This window comes from Hemitrygon akajei, chromosome 16, assembly GCF_048418815.1.
Source record: "Hemitrygon akajei chromosome 16, sHemAka1.3, whole genome shotgun sequence".
Taxonomy (NCBI): domain Eukaryota; kingdom Metazoa; phylum Chordata; class Chondrichthyes; order Myliobatiformes; family Dasyatidae; genus Hemitrygon; species Hemitrygon akajei.
This window is the reverse complement of record NC_133139.1, coordinates 2,127,730-2,148,741: the sequence shown is the minus strand read 5'-3', so window position 1 is coordinate 2,148,741 and position 21,012 is coordinate 2,127,730. Positions and strand designations below refer to the sequence as shown.

General features: G+C 46.1%; 1 protein-coding gene across 4 annotated transcripts in view; it reads right to left on the bottom strand.

Moving 5' to 3' along the window:
• Window positions 1-1,549: 1,549 nt before the first annotated feature.
• Window positions 1,550-21,012, bottom strand: part of mef2b (myocyte enhancer factor 2b) — a 211,807-nt gene continuing 192,344 nt past the window's right edge. For 3 of the 4 annotated variants that reach the window (XM_073068090.1, XM_073068088.1, XM_073068089.1), the window contains 4 exons: window positions 15,222-15,391; window positions 7,850-7,952; window positions 4,819-4,963; window positions 1,550-3,706 (listed from right to left, as the gene is read on the bottom strand). In XM_073068090.1, coding sequence (XP_072924191.1) covers window positions 3,460-3,706; window positions 4,819-4,963; window positions 7,850-7,952; window positions 15,222-15,391 — 665 coding nt within the window. In that variant the 3' untranslated portion in view covers window positions 1,550-3,459. Of the gene's footprint in view, window positions 3,707-4,602; window positions 4,964-7,849; window positions 7,953-15,221; window positions 15,392-21,012 lie in introns of those variants that run through there. The other variant, XM_073068091.1, reaches the window with a different exon arrangement.

Below are 21,012 nucleotides of genomic sequence, written 5' to 3'. Positions count from 1 at the left end.
ACACTTTCCTAACTTGTCTGTTCCTATTCCTCTCCAATGTTGTGGTAAAGGAGATAGAATTGTGATCACTGTCTCCAAAATGCTCTCCCATTGAGAGACCTGACACCTGACCAGGTTCATTTCCCAATACCAGATCAAGTACAGCCTCTCCTCTTGTAGGCTTATCTACATATTGTGTCAGGAAACCTTCCTGAACACACCTAACAAACTCCACCCCATCTGAACCCCTCGCTCTAGGGAGATGCCAATCAATATTTGGAAATTAAAGTCTCCCAATATGATAACCCTGTTATTATTACACCTTCCCAGAATTTATCTCCCTATCTGCTCCTTGATGTCCCTGTTACTGCTGGATGGTCTATAAAAAATATTCAGTAGAGTGATTGACCCCTTGCTGTTCCTAACCTCCACCCACAGAGACTCTGTAGACAACCCCTCCATGACTTTCACCTTTCCTGTAGCCGTGACACTATCTCTGATCAGCATTGCCACGCCCCCACCTCTTTTGCCTCCCTCCCTGTCCTTTCTGAAACATCTAAAGCCTGGCACTTGAAGTAGCCATTCCGGCCCCTGAGCCATCCAAGTCTCTGTAATGGCCACAACATTATAATTCCAAGTTCTGATCAGTGCTCTAAGCTCATCTGCTTTGTTCATGATGCTTCTTGCATTAAAATAGCCACATCTCAAACCATCGGTCTGAGCATATCCCTTCTCTATCACCTGCCTATCCACCCTCTCGCACTGTCTCCAAGCTTTCTCTGTCTGTGAGCCAACCTCCTCTTCCCCAGTCTCTTCAGTTCGGTTCCCACCCCCTCCCCCCAACAATTCTAGTTTAGACTCTCTCCAGTAGCCTTAGCAAACCTCTCCGCCAGGATATTGGTCCCCCTGGGATTCAAGTGCAACCCGTCCTTTTTGTACAGGTCACACCTGCCCTAAAAAAGGTTGCAATGATCCAGAAATCTGAATCCCTGCCCCCTGCTCCAATCCTTCAGCCACACGTTTATCCTCCACCTCACTCTATTCTTAAAATCACTGTCACGTGGCGCAGGCAGTAATCCCGAGATTAATACCTTTGAGGTCCTGGTTCTCAACCTCCGTCCTAACTCCCTGTAGTCTGTTTTCAAGACCTCCTCCCTTTCCCTCCCTATGTGGTTGGTACCGATCTGTACCACGACCTCTGGCTGTTCACCTTCCCACTTCAGGACGCTGGCACCTGGGAGGCAAACTACCATCCGTGTTTCTTTCCTGCGACCTCAAGACAAGTTTTTCACAGTATCTTGGTACGTGTACCAATAAGAAACCAAAACCAATTGATTGCGGCTCCGATGCGTCAGAGGTGATCTGGAGGGTGTGAGTGTAGCCCAGCGGGTCTGCACCAAACCTTAAACCCCGAGATAGTTTGTATTAAACCGGGTCCTTCCCGAGAGATTCCAGCCTTGGATGGGCTCCGCGTGGGAAAGTTGCCTCCCCCCCACCCGACTCCATCGCTCCGGTATTTGGCGCGGGGGCGGGGGGTGGATTAAGACAGACGGAACACGGAACCAGAAACTGCAATAAGAACTTTATTTGTTTTTTTTTGTTAACTTAATAAAACAGTGATTTCACGGAAGAATCCCCTCCATTCTGAGGGGTTTGATGTGCGTCGACTGGGCAGTGAAAAATCAACATTTGCCATGCTCGAGAACCTTCTGGAAACCCTCCAAACATTCTAAGATGGTACATAGTCAGGTGGTGTCCCGGGGAGTGTCGGTCTGAACCTCTGGAAGGTGGGAAGGAGGGGTTAGGAGTTTCTCTCCACCTCAAGTTCTCTCACGGCTGGTGTGAACCGCCGGATCTAGAAAACATCTCGCAAATCTCCGCGTGCAACTCCCAATCTATCCATCGGTTTCAGTCAGCGGCTCCCGTACAGAGCAAACAACCCTCTTCTATAAACATCTCCTCCCGTAACTCCCCCTCTTCCTATAACTCTCTCTTTCACCTGTAACTCTATCCTCCTTTCGTAACTTTCCCTCTTCCTATAACCCTTCCTCCACCCGTAACTCTCCCTTCCTCCCGTAACTCTATCCTCCTTTCCTAACTTTCCCTCTTCCTATAACCCTTCCCTCCACCGGTAATTCCTCCTCCTTCCGTGACGTTCCAGTGAGGTTCTGATCCATTGACACGGGAGGAGAGGGTGAGTGATCAGGAGATGTAAGGAAGGGGAGAAGAGATGAGGACAGTGTGGAGAGTGGGGACGAGGAGGTTCTCATTCACCCGGGCTAGCGAGAATCGGGTTGTTGGTCGAACCGCGCCCCGGAGCCGGAAGCTGATGGTGACCCTGCACAGTTTGCCCGACGCACCCCGGCATTAACCGGGTTCCACATAATACAAAAGGAAGAGAGAAAGTGACTCTAAAGTCCGTTCGCACTGCGAAGAAACTTTCACTTTTAAAAATAAACACAAGGAAATTTAACCAAAAATGACCACTTTGTGAATCAGGCCAACGTTAAACAGAACACAACCGTCAAAGACCGGGATTCCCGGGAGGAATTTGTAGCGACCACGAGTGGTCAAGAAACTCAGGACTGCCCCCAGACACATCCTCCACCGAGAGCTGAATTGTCGGACGCCCCTGGAGAGAGATCTGTAGCGGAGTACCCCGGTCTTGAGGTGTCCCGCGAACCGTCGCCTTCCGTCCGGCGGGGTTTTGTCCCGTCTCGCATCTCGCCGCTGCTGGGGTGGGAGGTCTTTGCAGGGTCCACCGTTCCGGGCGTGGGAAGCGCTCTCGAGGGTGCGTGCTCAGCCCCTCCCGCCCCCACCTTCTGTCAGACGGGTGTTCCCCCGCCTGTCCTTTCACGATAAGTGAGTCTGGTGTTGGGTCGCCCTGAGCTGGGATTCCTCCCCCCACCCCCGCCGGTTGATGACGGCAGGAATGCATCCCCAAAGATGGCTATCCACCCCAGCAGCACTGAGGTAGCTGGTCCGGTGGGCAGTGTCACTAGATTCATCCATTCCCCAGGCCGGGGCATTACCAGCTCCGGCGTTACAGACCAGCGGCGGGTGGGTGAGTGGAGAGGGAGAGGTGCCCAGTGGCCGTGAACTTCACTCACCCACCAATCGCCTTCCTGGACCATCAGCCTTGAGTTCAGGACCTCGCCTGGCCATTGGAGATCGATGTTCCGACACGTTTCCCTGACGGGGAATTGAACCCGGAGAATGGCGGTGAAAGCGGCGAATCCTAACCACTAGATCACCAGAGAACCGAGACACGGGGCAGGGGGTGGGAGGGGAACTGCCCCCAGTGACCCCGGAAAAGGGGCACCGAAGGTGTGTCCTCCAGTACGCAGAGGCCGCGGGAGGAGGCGTCGGGGAGTCGTTACCCCGCTGGCAGGCGCCAGCCTGGTTCTCGGAGGGTTCGAGGTGGCGGACGGATCTTGCCCGGGGAACCGGGAGCGGGACCGGTAGCCGCCACTCAATCCGTCATCTCTGCCACCGGTCCGCCAGGCGCAGCCGCTTGGCGCTGAGGCCGTCTTCGCACGATTGTGGCCGGCTTAGCACGATCGGGCATGGGAAGGCCTTGCCGTAATCCTTGGGGTCGTTGCAGGATCCGAGGTGCTGGAACAAGCCGCTGCCACCGCCGCCGCTCTCGCTATGGGGGGAGGCCCGCTCCGACTTGACGCTGACCATCGGGAAGGGCGGATGGGGCAGCTGGGAGGGGCTGCTGACCCTGTGGGTGGGGTGGAAAGAGAGGCAAAGGTTAGAACCCGAGGGGAATGGAGGAGGAGGGGGAGTGGGGGAAGGAGTGAGGGGTGAGTGAGGGAGGAAGGGAAGGGTGGCGGTGGAGCCTGGGATCGATTTATGTCCTTCCCTGGGAGAGTGCTCACTCCTTCCCTCTCTCCTTTCCTCCTCTATCTTTCTCATCCCTTGCTCCTTCCCTCCATTGCACAAGCACTGGATCCCTTGCCCCCGGTTCCCCGGGCAAGAGCTGACCGCCACCTCAAACCCTCCAGGAAGTGCCACCTCAGTTGAATAGCGTCCCTCTCTCCTTCTGGTAATGGCCTCTCTCTCGGATCGTGCTCCCTCCAGCACTCCCTCTCTGGTCCTCATTTTCCCTTCCCATAAACCTTAAACAGACTCTTGGATCAGACTACTGGGGAAGCCCCTGCAATTCTGAGTCTGTGGATCGGATGATATCCGGGGCCTCTGGGCATCACTGTTTACGGAGAGATGGGATTTAGGATGAGTAAACTGCTGGTCAGGATGGAGACCATTGGCTGATTATCCCAGAGACCAACCATTGTAAATTCATCACGTGTGAAATTACCATCCTCCACTTACTGAGTTTTGCCAAAAGATTTATCCTGCTGTTATCAGCAGAGCATGTTGTGGTTCAGCTGGTGGTGGTCCTGTTTGTGGTGGTTGGTGGGCTGGAGTTAGGTGCTGTAGGTTCCTCAGCTGAAACCACCAAATCCTACCCACACTCCCAACAAGTAGCAGGTATACTGGGCCACCAGACTCAAAAACAGTTACTTACCCCAAGCAGTAACAGCACATCCACCCACTAACCCATCCCTCCACACCCCAACCACCACTACTTTATCATTTCCTGTCAGTCACCTTATGTAGACACTCCTGTGCCCAGCATCACTTTATGGTCATCCAATCAATCTACGTATGTAAGCTATTTATGTATTTATATTTATTGTGTTTATTATTGTGTTCTTCATCTTATCGATCCAGAGTAACAATTATTTTGTTCTCCTATTCACTTGTGTACTGGAAATTGAACCTTGGAGCGAGCAATCACTGTAGAGGTGTCTGGCTGAGGGTTTGACCTACCCAAGAGGAGGGTGTGCGGAGGGCTGAAGGTTGGCCTGGTGCTGATGAGGATGTTGCCGTAAGTGCCAGATGGAGGCTTGGTCCTGATGTGCTGTCCCTGGTGGGTTGTACACAGACACTGGAGCATTGTCAGGAAGTGAGTACCCTAGGAGACAGGAAAGACAGTTGTTGGTGAGGGTTTCCAGCGGTGGAACAATTTTAAGTCAAGTGAACTGTGACCTAGGAGAGTTTAACTAGAAGCCAAGCAGGAACTGGTAATACTGCCACGGACAGTCCCAAGCCCAGCTGTGAGAGGAGGAGGGTTGTGCATTGGGCTAGCAACCCCATCCCATAAAATCCCAGATCTATAGAAAAACCAACAGAAGCTCCGAAGACCTCATCCCGGGGCCAAATGGGCTAATTCTGCTCCCATGTCCCACAGTTCCACTGTGGACAGTCCCAAGCCGGGCTGTGAAAGGAGGGGGGTGGGTTATGGGATTGGCAACCCGTAAAAACTCAGAGCTCCAGAGACACCAGCAGAAGCACCGAAGACCTCATCCCTGGAGAGGAAGGATACACCAAGAAGATGGGCTACTCTTGGAGGCAATTTGAAATTGCCAACAATTTGCCAAGGAGAGAGGACACCACCGAGCTGTTTTTAGTGGCCTATGGCCAGTAGGGGTGATGGGTTCTTAAGAAGAAGAGACAGAAATGGGATAAACACTTGAAACAGAAGAGATTCTGCACATGCTGGAAATTCAGAGCAACTCAAACAAAATGCTGGAGGAAATCAGTAGGTCAGGCAGCATCTATGGAGAAGTACAAACTGTCAAAGTTTCAGGCTGAGACCCTTCACCGGGACTTTTTTTTTACAGGATAAACATTTTGTGAAGGAAGAAGATTTAGTTAGTTCAAAATTCTCTGGAGAACATAACCCACAAATAGATGCCACTGTTTTGGCATGATATGATCCTGGGAATGAAAGGGTTAACATGTGATGGCCCTGGGCCTGTACTCATGGGAGTTTAGAAGGAGGAGGGGGTATCTAATTGAAACCTACAGAATACTGAAAGGCCTACATGGAGTGGAAATGGAGAGGATGCTTCCTATAGTGGGGGAGTCTAGGACCAGAGGTCCCAGCCTCAGAACACAAGCAATCCCTTTAGAACAGAGATGAGGAGGAATTTCTTTAGCCAGAGGATGATGAATCTGTGGAATTCATTGCCACAGATGGCTGTGGAGGCCAAGTCATTGGGTATATTTAAAGCAGAGTGTAATAGGTTCTTGATTAGTCAAGGCATCAAGGGTTTCAGGGGAAAGGTAGGAGAATGGGGTTCCAATGGATAATAACGTTCAAAATAAAATTTATTATCAGGATACACACATGTCAACACCTACAACCATGAGATTCTTTTTCTGTGGGCATACTTAGCGAATCTATAGAACAGTACCTGTAAACAGGATCAATGGTCAACACACTGTATAAGTGCAGATATAAATAAATGTAATAAATAACAAGCATGAAATAACAAGATAAAGAGTCCTTAAATGACTAAAGTTGTCCCCTTTTGTTCAAGAGCATGAGGGTTGAGGGGTAGTAACTGTTCTTGAACCAGCTGGTAATAAATCAGCTAAGATTAAATATCAGAGCAGACTCAATGGGCCAAATGGCCTAATTATGCTCCCATATCTTATGGTCTTCTGGATATTAAATTAGACTATTCGCTCCCTCTGCTGGAACTGAAAAGCTCTGCCAGTACCAGGCTGCACACAAGAGGAGCTCCTCCTGATCCAGCCAGTATTATTTTCTCCCCACAGATTCTGCTTGACCCAGAGTTCTCCAGCAGGTTCAGTCAACAGCTCTGGAAGACAGGACTTGGGAGGTCACCAGCTTGCAGTTCTGGTCCCCTATTACAGCACTGAGGGTCCAGCTGATACACCCTTGAATGGAAAATCCTGCAAAAAGAAGTGGAAATGGCCCATCACGTGTAAAACCTTCACCACCATTGAGCACGTTTACAAGAAGCGCTGTCACACGAAAGCAGCATCCATCATCAAGGACCCCCACCACCCAAGGCCATGCTCTCTTCTTGCTGCTGCTATCAGGAAGGAGGTCCAGGAGCCTCAGGATTCACACCACCAGGTTCAACAACAGTTATTACCCCTCAACCATTAGGCTTAGATCAAAGGTGATAATGTCACTCAACTTCACTTACCCCATCCCTGAAATGTTCCCACAACCTATGCACTCACTTTCAAGGACTCCATCTCAAGTTCTGAATATTTATTGCTTATTTATTATTTCTTTTTTTCATTTTTGTATTTGCAGTGTGTTATCTTTTGCACATTAGTTGTTTGTCTGCCTTGTGTGTAGTCTTTCAATGATTCTATTGTGTTTCTTTGTATTTACTGTGAATGCCTGCAAGAAAATTAATCTCAGGTTTGTATCTGCTGTGTTTGGGATCGACCTCATATGGCCACCAGGTGGCAGCACTACACTGTGACATGGGACTCAGCAGAGATCAGCAGACTCCATGCTCTCTGATGCAGTAATTAACCACTTCCTAGTCTGTGAGACTCATCAAGCGTGCCCTTCACAAACACCTCCCTTTGCTTCAGCCCAAAATGTTTCTCTGCACGAACGGACACAATTCCAAAATTGTGGGATCATGCTTTTGGAAGAGCAAGGAAGTGTGTGTCCTTTTCTCTTTGTCACGGGACAGTGTAGAGGGAGCTTCACTAGGTGTCTGACTCCAGGACTTTGTGATGGGTTGGTGTGGTGGGAGTTTCACTGTGTGCCTGGCCCCAAGAGTGTGTGAAGGGATGGTGTGGAGTGAGCACCCACTCTGTGTCTGACCTCAGGACATTGTGGTGGGAGTTTCACTCTGTATCTAACCTGTACCATGGTGATGACTGAGGGATAGTATAGAGGGTGCTTCACTCTATAGAAACCAGTAACCTTTGAACTCATGTTTACAAACCTGTCAACAAGGAGAATAAAATTATAACTAATTTGAATACCCAAGCCACACTAAACAGCCAACATTCTTACCAGTGACACCGCTGGAGTAACCTCCCAGCCCATGGCCAGTCACACCAGGGTTTGCCATGGTAACCATCAACGAGCTGGGATGACCAGTTGATGTATTTGTTCTCTGATGAGAGAGAGGGAGAGAGAAAGAGAAAATGGTACGTTAGATCCATAAATTATAGAATATTTACGTTGTTTTCTGTTTACATTCATGTGATAATTTCTGTCTATTGTGGTGAGTGAAGAAACACTTTACGGTGCAAGCTGTAAGATCAGGTTTGATTCCCACTGTTGCCTATAAGGAGTTTATGTATTCTCCCCATGACCATGTGGGTTTCCTCCAGGTGCTAGTTTCCTCCCATGTACATGTGATAAATAAATCTAATCTTTAAATTGTTTCCAATATTTCCACAATACAATAGACCTATCCGGTCACTCACACACTTGACACCGGGAAAGTCACTCATCTTTGCCATGCCCAGTTATGACGAATGGTTATCAATCTGATCTGTTTCTCCCTTCCCATAGATGCTGCCCGACCAACTCAGTATTTACTCTACTTTCCCAGTTCGCTGCTGCCATAGTTTGGGTAAAACCCGTCATAAATCACACATTAGTCTGCTGTAAGAAACAGCTTCAGTTTGAGCCTTGTACTGATTTTTGGTTCAGTGTGACATTGTGGAGAACAGTCTCCACAGTCTCAACAATGTCCTGGGAGATTGGATGATGACTCCCAGCTCTCTACATACACTCAGTGGCCACTTTATTAGGTACACTGTATGCTAATACAATTATCTACGGTAATCAGCCAATCATGTTACAGCAACTCAATGCATAAAAGCATGCAGGCATGGTCAAGAGGTTCAGTTGTTGTTCAGACTGAGGAAGAGATGTGATCTAAGTGACTTTAACCATGGAATGATTGTTGGTGCCAGACAGGGTGGTTTGAGGATCTCAGAAACTGCTGATCTTCTGAGATCTTCACACACAACAGTCTCTAGAGTTTAGAGAGAATGGTGTGAAAAACCAAAACATCCAGTGATGTCTTGTTAATGAGAGGTCTGAGGAGAATGACAAGACTGATTCAACCTGACAGGAAGGTGACAGTAACTCAGATAACCACGCTTTACAACAATGGTGTGCAGAAGAGCGTCTCTGAACACACAACATGTCGAACCTTGAAGTGGATGGGCTAAGGCAGCAGAAGTCCTTGAACATTCTGTTCTAAGTAAGTAGTTTCACTGCTCTTGGTGTTGGGCTTGGGTCAGTCTGGATCAGTCATGGAGTCATAGGGTCAGGGAAAAGTACAGCATAGGAACAGGCCTTTCAGCCCATCTAGTACATACTGAAACACTTAAACTGGCTGGACCCATCAGTCCGCACCGAGACAGTAGCCCTCCATACCCCTACCATCCATGTACCTGCCCAAACTTCTCTTAAATGTTGACATTGAGCTTGCATGCACCACTTGTGCTGGCAGCTCGTTCCACACTCTCACCACCCTCTGAATGTTCCCCTTAAACTTCTCCCCTTCACCCTTAACCATGACCTCTGGCTGTAGTCCCACCCAACCTCTGTGGAAAAAGCCTACTTGCATTTACCTTATCTACACCCCTCATAATTCTGTGTAACTCTATCAACTCCTGCCTCAATCTTCTATGTTCTAAGGAATACAGTCCTAACCTATTCAATCTTTCCTTCTAACTCTAGCCCTCCAGACCCAGCAACATCCTTGTAAATTTTCTCTGCAATCTTCTAACCTTGTTTACATCTTTCCTGCACACAATACTCCAAATTAGGCCTCACCAACATCTTATAAAACTTCAACATTAGCATCCCAATATCTGTACTCAATACATTGATTTATGAAGGGCAAAGTGCCAAAAGCTTTCTTTATGATTCTATCTAACTGTGACACCACTTTCAACAAATTATGTACCTTGTATTCCCAGATCCCATTGTTCTACTCCTCAGTGCCCTGCTGTTCACCGTGTTAGACCTCCCCTTGTTGGTCCTACCGAAGTGCAAGCTATGATAGCCTTCCTCACTGTCTACTACACCCTCAATCTTGGTGTCCTCCGTAAATTTGCTGATCTAGTTAACCACATTATCATACAGATCATTGATATAGAATGTAAACAATGAAAGGCTCAGCACCGATCCTTGTGGCACACCATGAGTCACAGACCTCCATTCAGAGAGGCAACCATCTACTACCACTCTCTGTCCTCTCCCATGAAGCCAATATCTAATCCAATTTACCACCTCATCTTGAATGCCAAGCGACTGAACCTTCTTGACCAGCCTCCCATGTGACTCCTCGTCGACTGCCTTACTAAAGTCCATTTAGACAACATATACTGCTTTGCCTTCATCTACTTTCCTTATAACTTCCTCAAAAAATTCTGTAAGATTGGTTAGGTATAACCTTACATGCACAAAGCCATGCTGACAATCCTTAATCAGTCCATGTTTATCCAAATACTTATATATTCGACCCCTTAGAATGCCTTCCAATAACTTTCTACGATTGATGTCAGGCTCTTTAGCCTATAATTTCCTGGTTTCTGTTTGAGCCTCTTTTAAACAGCAGAACAACACTGGCTCCAATCCTCTGGAACCTCTCCTGTCAATAAGGATGTTTTTAATATCTCTACTAGGGGTCCAGCGATTTTTGCACTTGCCTCCGGTAGGGTCTGATGGAACACCTTGTCAGGCTCTGGGGATTTAACCACCCTGATTTACCTCAGGGTTGCAAACGCCTCCCCCTCTTCTGTACAGAGTCCATGAAGTTGATGCCACTTTGCCTCACTTCTATACAGTTGCAATGAATGCATTTAAGATCTCCAAACGTGGATTACCACTCTGGTCTTCCAAAGGACTAATTTTGTCTTTTGCAATCCTTTTGCTTTAAACATACCTGTGGAATCCTTTAGGATTATCCTTCACCTTGTCTGATAGAACAACCTCATGCCTTCTTTTAGCCCTCCTGATTTCTTTCCTTACTGTTCTCTTGCATTTCTTGTACTCCGTAAGCACTGCATTTGTTCCTACTTGCCTATACATGTTATACCCTAACCAGGGCCTCAATATCTCTTGAAAACCAAGGTTTGCTAAACTTGTTATCTTTACCTTTATTCTGATAGGTACATATAAGCTTTGTACTCTCAAAATTTTGTTTTTGAAGGCTTTCCACGTTCCATAAGACCATAAGATATAGGAGCAGAATTAGGCCATCGAGTCTGCTCCACCATTTCATCATGGCTGATCCAATTTCCCTCTCAGCCCCAATCTCCTGCCTTCTCCCTGTGTCGCTTCATGCCCTGACTGATCCAGAGTCTATTGACCTCTGCCTTAAGTATACATGAAGGCTTGGCCTCCAAGTACACCTTTGTCAGAAAGCTGCCCGTCCCAATCCATGCTTGCCAGATCATTTCAGATACTGTCAAAATTGGCCTTTCTTCAATTTAGAATCTCAACCGCAGACCAAACCTATCGTTTTGCATATTTACATTGAAACTAATTGCATTGTGGTCACTGGATGCAAAGAGTTCCTCAACACAAACTTCTGTCACCTGCCCTGTCTCATTCCCTAATCATTTATGGTCAGTTTAGGTCAGTTGTGGTTAGCATGGGTAGTTGTGATCAGCCAGAGTCAGTTTGGGCCAGACATGGTCAGCTTGGATCAGCAGGTGTTAGTTTGGGTTAGTTTTGATATGTTATGATCAGTTTGGGTCAGTCGTGGTTATTTCGGGTCAGTCGTGGTCAGTTTGGCTCAGTTTGGACCAGTCATGGTCAGTTTGGGTCAGTTGTGGTCAGTTTGGCTCAGTTTGGACCAGTCATGGTCAGTTTGGGTCAGTTGTGGTCAGTTTGGGTCAGTCGGGATCAGTCATGGTCAGTTTGGGTCAGTCTGGATCAGTCATGGTCAGTTTGGGTCAATGATGGTCAGTCTAGGTCAATTTGGGTTAGTCGTGGTCAGTTCGGGCCAGTCCTGGTCAGTTCAGGTCAGTCATGGTCAGTTTGGGTCAGTCGTGGTCAGTTCAGGTCAGTTAGGATCAGTCATAATCGGTTTGGGTCAGTTGTGGTCAGTATGGGTCAGATGTGGTCAATTTGGGTCAGTCATGGTTAGTTGGGTTAGTTTGGATCAGTAAGTTGTGGTCAGTTTGGATAAGTCGTAAGCTGTGGTCAGTTTGGATCAGTTGGGTCAGTTTGGATGAGTCGTGGTCAGTTTTAATTTCATACATGAATTGATCACTAAGAGACAGAGACCTTAGGAAGATCAGTGTCTGGGCAGCTGGAGGCATACCAGTGATGAAGAAGAGATAGTTGATACCAAAGATCAAAGAGCGAAGTTGGTGAGTCCAGGAAGTCAAGGCTCAATGGCTGAAGCATGGCCTCTCCAAGTCCATGAGTCCATTGGAGGCAGGAGGCAGCCTAACCTGGGTGGGTGTGTGTGTGTGTGAGAGAGAGAGGGAGAAAGAAGAAAAGAAAAAGAAGGTGGGAGGACTGTGTGTAAGTATATGTATTACAGTGGGGTAAAGGGAATTACAGAGGCATGAGAGAAGAGCTGGCCAAGGTTGTTTGGAAGAGAACACTAGCAGGGATGACAGCAGAATGGCTGGAGTTTCTGGGGTCAGTTCGGAGGACGCAGGATAGATATATCCCAAACATGAAGAAGAATTCTAAAGGAAGTATGAAGCAACCATCAAAGACAGCATAAAGACAAAAGAGAGGGCATATAATAGAGTAAAAATTAGTGGGAAGGTAGAGGATTGAGAAGCTTTTAAAAACCAACAGAAGGCAACTAAAAAGCCTTAAAGAGAGAAAAGATGAAATATGAAGGTAAGCTAGCCAATAATATAAAAGAGGATACAAAAAGAATTTTTTCAGATATACAAGGAGTAAAAGAGAGATGAGAGTGGATATTGGACTGCTGGAGAGGTAGTAATTAGGGACAAAGAAATAGTGAGCAAACTTACTAAGCATTTTGTGTCAGTCTTCAATGTGGAAGACACTAACAGAATGCCAGAAATGCAAGAGTGACGGGCAGAAGTCGGTGTTGTTGCTGTTACTAAGGAGATCATGCTTGGGAAGCTGAAAAGTCTAAAGGTAGATAAGTCACCTGGACCAGATGATGTACACCTCAGGGTTCTGAAAGTTAGCTAAAGAGATTGTGGAGGCATTAGTAATGGTCTTTCAAGAATCACTAGATTCTAGAATGTTTCTGGAAGACTGGGAATTTGCAAATGTCACTCCAATCTTCAAGAAGGAAAGAAATTATAGGGTGGTTTGCCTGACTTCAGTTGTTGGGAAGATGTTGAAGTCTAATATTGAAGATGTGGTTTCGGGGTACTTGGAGGCATATAACAAAATAGGCCAAAGTCAGCATGGTTTCCTTCAGGGGAAATCTTGCCTGACAAATCTGTTGTAATACTTTGAGAAAGTTACAAGCAGGACAGACAAAGGAGAATCAGTGGATATTGTGTACTTGGATTTTCAGAAGGCCTTTGACAAGGTGTCTGTCGATCATGAGACTGCTTAATAAGATAAGAGCCCATGGTATTACAGGAAAGCTACAGGAGAGAAGATTGCCGAATTGGCAGGAGGCAAAGTGTGGGAATAAAGGGGGCCTATTCTGGTTGGCTACTGATAATTAGTGGTGTTTGGACTGCTTATTTTCAGCTTGTATGTCAATGATTTGGATGATGGAGCTGACGGCTTTATGGCCAAGTTTGCAGATGATACAAAAATATGTGGAGGGGCAAGTAGTGTTGAGGAAGCAGGGTATCTGCGGAAGGACCGGGACAGATTGGGAAAATGGGAAAAGATGTGGAAGATGGAATATAGTGTAGGGAAGTGCATGGTCATGCACTTTGGTAGAAGGAAAAAAGGTGTGAGCTATTTTCTAAAGGGGGAGAAAATTCAAAAATCAGAGGTGAAGAGGGACTTGTGAGTCCTCAAGCAGGATTCCCTGAAGGTTAATTTGCAGGTTAAGTCAGAGGTAAGGGATGCAAATGCAACATTAACATTCATTTCAAGAATACTAGAATACAAATGCAAGGAGATAATGCAGAGGCTTTATAAGGCATTGGCCAGACTGCACTTGGAGTACTGTGAGCAGTATTAGGCCACTTATCTAAGATAAAATGTGCTGGCACTGGGGAGGGTCCAGAGGAGGTCCATAAAAATTATCCCAGGAATGAAAAAGTAAACATACAAGGAGTGTTTGGTGGCTCTGGGCTGGTACTTGCTGGAGTTCGGAAGAATGAGGAGGGATGTCATTGAAACCTAGCGAAAATTGAAAGGCCTAGATAAAGAATTGAATAGAATTGACTTTATTTCTTACATCCTTCACACACAAGAAGTAAAAATCTTTACGTTACATCTCCGTCTAAATATGCAATGTGCAATCATAGTAATTTATAATAAATAGAACAGTCAATGTAATATAGAGTACACTCAAATCAGCGTGAGTTCATCAGTCTGATGGCCTGGTGGAAGAAGCTGTACTGGAGCCTGTTGGTCCTGGCTTTTGTGCTGTGGCACCATTTCCCAGATGGTAGCAGCTGGAATAGATTGTGTTTGGGATGACTTGGGTCTCCAATGATCCTACAGGTCCTTTTTACACACCCGACCTTTAAATGTGCTGAATCATGGGAAGTTCTAGGCATTGATGCAGCCAGTCAGGATGTTCTCAATTGTGCCCCTGTAGAAAGCTCTTAGGATTTGGGGGCCCATAGCAAATTTCCTCAGCTGTCTGAGGTGAAAGAGGCACTGTTCCTTTATCACCACATAGCTGGTGTGTACAGACCGTGAGGTCCTTAGTGATGTGTTGTGGATTACAGGAGGAATGGAGATGGGTTAACCCTATTGACATCAATGGATCTGGGGTTGAGAGGGTAAACAGCTTTAAGTTCCTTGGCAGTGGATATGGAGAGGATTTTTCCCATAGTGAGGGAGGCTAGAACCAGCGGTCACAGCCTCAAAATAGAGGAACATCCATTTAGAACAAAGATGAGGAAAAATGTCTTTAGCCAGAGGGTGGAAAATCTGTGAAATTCATTGCCACAGATGGCTGTGCAGGCCATGTCACTGGGTATATTTAAAGTGGAGTTTGATAGTTCTTGAATAAATAGGGTGTCAAAGGTTATGGGGAGAAGGCAGGATAATGGAGTTGAGGAGGAGAATAAATTAGCCATAGTGAAATGCAGAGCAGACTTGATGGGCCAAATGTCTTATTTCTGCTCCTATGTCTTATGGTCTTATGATGTGAATGAAACAAATAATTTCCAAGGTTAAAGTTCTACCATTTGATGGCATTCTATCTACTGCTGATGTTCTACCTGTTGTTGAGAGCCCTGAAGAAAGTACTGAATTGGAATTAAGTTCTCACCAGTGGAGTAGCCATGTTCCTGGAGCCAGTGGAGACACTGTGGAGATCCCCTCTGCGACTGTCAGGGCCAAGGCTCACTGGGGTTGGTGACCTTGGCGTCATGTTCCTGTTGAGGTCACTGGGAGAGCCCAGCATCCCCGATGGGATGTGGGTGTTCAGGTAACCAGCACCTGGTACAACAAATTTCTGACGGTGACTAAACAGGAAACAAATATTGCCCACGCATTCACAGCTGATACCTGTTAAAAATTCAGGGGAATGGTCAAAAGTTTCCCTAGCTGGAGGTGTCCAACAGACGATAGCCATAGGAAGCAGGTAATCTTACAGGAGAGGTCATCAGGACAGGAGGAGAGGACATTGGGGAGGAAGATGAGATTATTGGAGGGTAGGGGAGGAGGAGAGAAGATGAATTGGACAGGAGCTGAGACTTTAGAAACTTGTACATCATAGACAGAAGAGGTGGAAACCTCCCGAGTCTTCATCCGCTCGAAGCCCAATGCCAAATTCCTCCCTCCAATTTGTGGCATTACATTCATATCTCCATCATCAATTACACTGACCTATTTCTCTGTCATAACCTGACAAATAATTCCAGCGCTTTGTTTTTAGCTTAGAGAGACTAGGAGTCAGGTATGGTGTGAAACTCCTTTAACCCCGCTTTGGTTTGTTTTAACCTTAAACCCACATCAGGTATTTGCATGGTCACTTTGAATTCAGCCACACTCATTGTCCGGCTATGGCTGGTGTATAATGTGGATGGAGGTGAATGTTGAACATGTTCATTCACTGATATCCATGTTATATCTGCCCCGTATCTGCCCACACACTCAACTTGTCTAAATCAACTGGCCTGAAACATCAAAAGTTTCTGTCTCCATGGATGTAGTTGTACCTGCCCAGTGTTTCAGGATGCACTTTAGCAAAGCAGGCATAAAATAAGGGGTGGCTTGGTAGTGTGGTGTTTAGCGTAATGCTTTACAACACCAGTGACCTGCGTTCAATTCCTACCATGGACTGTAAAGAGCTTCTATCTTCCTCCCATGACTGCAAGGGTTTCCTCCAGGTGCTCTGGTTTCCTCCCACAGTCCAAAGACGAATGGGTTAGTAGTTTAATTGGTCACATGTATGTAATTGGTGGCACAGGCTGGTGCTGTGCTGTATCCCCAAATACCAAGAATGGGGAAGAAATGGTGATCTAAGGGACTTTGACCATGGTGCCAGGTCAACACCTGTGATTTGAGTATCTCAGAAACTGCTGGTCTCCTGGCATTGTTGTGCACAACAGTCTCTCTACAGTTTACAGAGAATAGTGTGAAAAACAAAATAGCATCCAGTGGGTGGCAGTTCTGTGGATGAAAACACCTTGTTAATTAGAGCGGTCTGAGAAGATCGGCCAAAATGGTTCAGGCTGACAGAAAGGTGACAGTAACTCAAAGAACCACACGTGACAACAGCAGTGTGCAGAACAGCATCACGTTGAACCCTGAAGTGGTTGGACTACAGCAGCAGAAGACCATGACCATACACTCAATGGCCACTCCATTATATACAGGAGGTACAGGAGTGACTGTATAGGTTTGAGTTTGCAGAATGTGTTTGTTTTTGTAAATGAAAGTACTGGTAAAGGCAAGAGAGTGAGAGGAAGCTGGGAAGGAACATAATGCAGTTCTGTGGGCAAAAATGTCTTGTTGATGAGAGAGATCAGAGGAAAATGGCCATACTGGTTCTAGCTGACAGAAAGGTGACAGTAACACAAATAACCACACACTGTGCAGAAGAGCATCTCTGAATACACAACGTGTTGAACCTTGAAGTGGATGATCTACAGCAGCAGAAGACCATGACTACTTTTCTAGGTACAGGATTGCTTTTATATTTATATTTATTGTGTTGTTTTGTCTTTTTATTGTTGATGCTCATTGTGATTTTTTTTCTGCTGCATTGGATCCGGAGTAACAATTATTTTGTTCTCTGTCACACTTGTATACTGAAGAATGACATTAAACAATCTTGAATCTTGAATTTAAAGTCCAACCTGTGTAACTGGGGAATTTAAATTCCAGCAATTACATTTGGAGTTGAATGAAAACTTCCTCAGGAGGCTAAAAAAACTTGGTGGATCCTCTCTGATCGTCAGCAAATACTATGCAAGCATCCCCTATCTGGATGCATCACGGCTTAGCATTGCAATTGCTCTACACAGGACTGTGAGAGATTGCAGAGGAATGGACAACACACACAAAATGCCAGAGGAACTCAGCAGGTCAGGCAGCATCCATGGACAGGAGCAAACAGTTGATATTTCGGGGTGAGACACTTTACCAGGATCTTCATCAGTCCTCATGAAGGGCCTCAGCCCAAAACATCGACTGTTTATTCCTCTCCATAGCTGCTGCCTGACCTGTTGAGTTCCTCTAGAATTTTGTGCACGTTGCTCTGGATTTCCAGCATCTGCAGAATCTCTTGTGCAGAGAGTTGTGGACACAGCTCAGCACATCAGAAAAACTAATTTCCCCTCTATACTTCTCTCTGTCTCAGTAAAGCTGCCAGCATAACCAAAGACCCTGCTACCCTGGGCATTTTCCCCTCTCTCACTGACAACCCAATGAGAGTTGGACATCTAGCCTCATTCGTGACACCCCACATCCTGTAAACAAAAAACGCACCATCAGTGGTCCTGAGAGCATCAGTCAGAATTGTGGGGATTTGGCACTTGATAAAGCATTAGTGGGTAATGCTGCTTCCACTGCTAACCCCAGCAAGGAACAGTGCAATACATGACGTGTTACAGTTTGCACAAAGCCACTTCCTGTAGACACTTGGGCCCACACAACACACCTCACCAGTCATAATATTACTGTGCACTTCCATCTAGGAATGGAAAATGCTCATGACACACAAGTAAGCCTTTAGAAAATGTTGGCCTTTACTGGCCCAGTTCATCATGTAAACTCATCAGCCCTACATTATCATTTGCTGATTTTGTGGGCAATGGGTTTGGCTGGTTTGTTTTTTTTTTAGGGCGTCACAGTAGTGTGATGTTATTACAGCTTTTGGGGTGTCAGAGTCTGGAGTTCAATCCCGGCACAATTCTGTCAGGAGTCCTTCCCGTGGAATGCGTGGATTTTCTCCGGGTGCTGCGGTTTCCTCCCACACTCCAAGACGTACCGGGTAGATTAATTGACCTGTGATTGTAAATTGTCTTGTGATTAGGTTAGGGTTAAACTGGGGTTGTTGGGGGTTGCTGGGCAGCATAGCTCAAAGGGCCAAAAAGGCATTTCCCACGCTGTGTTGTTAAAGTAAAATAAATAAATGTAGTTATACACAGCTTCTAACATCCACCTCCTGTCAATGACAGTGACAGAAGGGTCATGGTCTTGAGATTTCTCCCCCTCCAAAACACTCCTCTCACTTTCACCTACAGAGTCAAGAACAAGCTTCAGGAGTTTATTTCATTTTCCCAAAAGAGAATGTTCACAGCCATGGCTCTGCATACTGTGACAAGTAGCAACCACAGCAGCAACAGCAAACTCACGCCACAGACAGTCAAAAGGGTGGGATGGGTGATGTGAAATAACTTGATGGGGTGGATGGATGGGTGAGGCTCCAAACAGCAGAGAAATCCTCTGCTACCCTCTCCGTGTATGTGATGGGTTCTCCTCATATCTGTAAAATGCAGCCAATGTAACTGTGCATGCATTGCAAGTAAACATACATGCAAATGTGATTTTGGAAAACTAATGCAAGATATACTCAGTGACCACTTTATTAATTATAACTGTCTACCTACTCGTTAATGCAAATATCTAATCAGCCAATCATGTGGCAGCAACTCAATGCATAAAAGCATGCAGACATGATCAAGAGGTTCAAACTAAACATCAAAAGAGGGAAGAAATGTGATCTAAGTGACTGACCATGGAATGATTTTTGGTGCCAGATGGTGTAGATTGAAGATCTCAGAAACTGCTGATCCCCTGGGATTTTCATGCACAACAGTCTCCAGAGTTTAGAGAGAATGGTGTGAAAAACAAAAAGCATCCAGTGAGTGGCAGTTCTGTGGGCAAAAGTGCCTTGTTAATCAGAGGTCAGTGGAAAATGGCCAGACTGGCTCAAGCTGACAGGAAGGTGACAGGAACTCAAATAACCGCACGTTACAACTGTGGTGTGCACAAGAGCATCGTGTTGAACCTTGAAATGGATGGGCTACAGCTGCAGAAGACCATGAACAAAAACTCAATGGCCACGTTATTATGTACAGGAGGTACAGGAGTGACTACTAAGCATAGGTTTGAATATTCAGAATGTATTTTTTTGTAAATGCAAGTACTGGTAAAAGTAAGATAGAGGAAGCTGGGAAGGAAAATAAAGAGTTTCCATGGATATGTAGAAAGTTAAATGCAGGTGAGAGGAAAGGCGAGTCCCTTAAAGACAGAGAAGGGGGAAATTATCCTCAGCTGTGTGTGAGGGGCTAAGAGTGCTCAGTGGGTCCCAGTACCTCGAAAATGCTGGGGTCTTGGTGTAGACTGCTGTCCGCACAGTCTGGCATTAACACAGCTGCTTCACCCCTGGAGAACCACATGTCTATGTCTTTGGTTCTGTGGCTGTATCACTGTCAGGCACATGCTAGACACGTGGTTCAGTGTTTCTCTGGATCTTCTACAGGATCTATCCACATTGTTATGATCACAGCCACTGAATCTAACCAGTTTTAGAACCATAGAGCACTATAGCACAGAAAACAAGGCATTTGGCCCTTCTAGTCTGTGCCAAAACTTTATTCCGCTAGTCCCATTGACCTGCACCTAGTCCATAACCCTCCAGACCTCTCCCATCCATGTATCTATCCAATTTATTCTTAAAACTTAAGAGTGAACCCGCATTTACCACTTCAGATGGCAGCTCGTTCCACACTCTCACCACCCTCTGAGTGAAGAAGTTCCCCCTAATGTTACCCCTAAACCTTTCCCCTTTCACCCTAAAGCCATGTCCTCTCGTATTTATCTCTCCTAATCTAAGTGGAAAGAGCCTACTCGCATCTACTCTGTCTATACCCCTCATAATTTTGTAAACTATTAAATCCCCCCTCATTCTCCTACACTCCAAGGAATAAAGTCCTAACCTATTCAATCTTTCCCTGTAACTCAACTCCTGAAGACCTGGCAACATCCTGGTAAATCTTCTCCGCACTCTTTTAATCTTACTGATATCCTTCCTATAGTTAGGTGACCAGAACTGCACACAATACTCCAGATTTGGCCTCACCAATGTCTTATATAACCTCACCATAACATCCCAAATCCTATACTCAATACTTCGATTTATGAATGCCAGGATGCCGACAGTTTTCTTTGCAACCCTGTCTACCTGTGACGCCATTTTCAGGGAATTATGTATCTGAACTCCCAGATCCCTTTGTTCCTCTGCACTCCTCAGTGCCCTACCATTTACTGTGTATGTCCTACCTTGATTTGTCCTTCCAAAATGCAACACCTTACACTTGTCTGCATTAAATTCCACCTGCCATTTTCTGGCCCATTTTTCCAGTTGGTCCAGATCCCTCTGCAAGCTTTGAAAGCCTTCCTTGCTGTCCACAATGCCTCCAATCTTAGTGTCATCAGCAAATTTGCTGTTCCAATTTACCACATTATCATCTAGATCATTGATATAGACAACAAACAACAGTGGTCCCAGCACAGATCCCTGAGGCACACCACTAGTCACAGGCCTCCAGTCTGAGAAGCAATCATCCACTACCACTCTCTGTCTTCTCCCACACAGTCAATTTTGA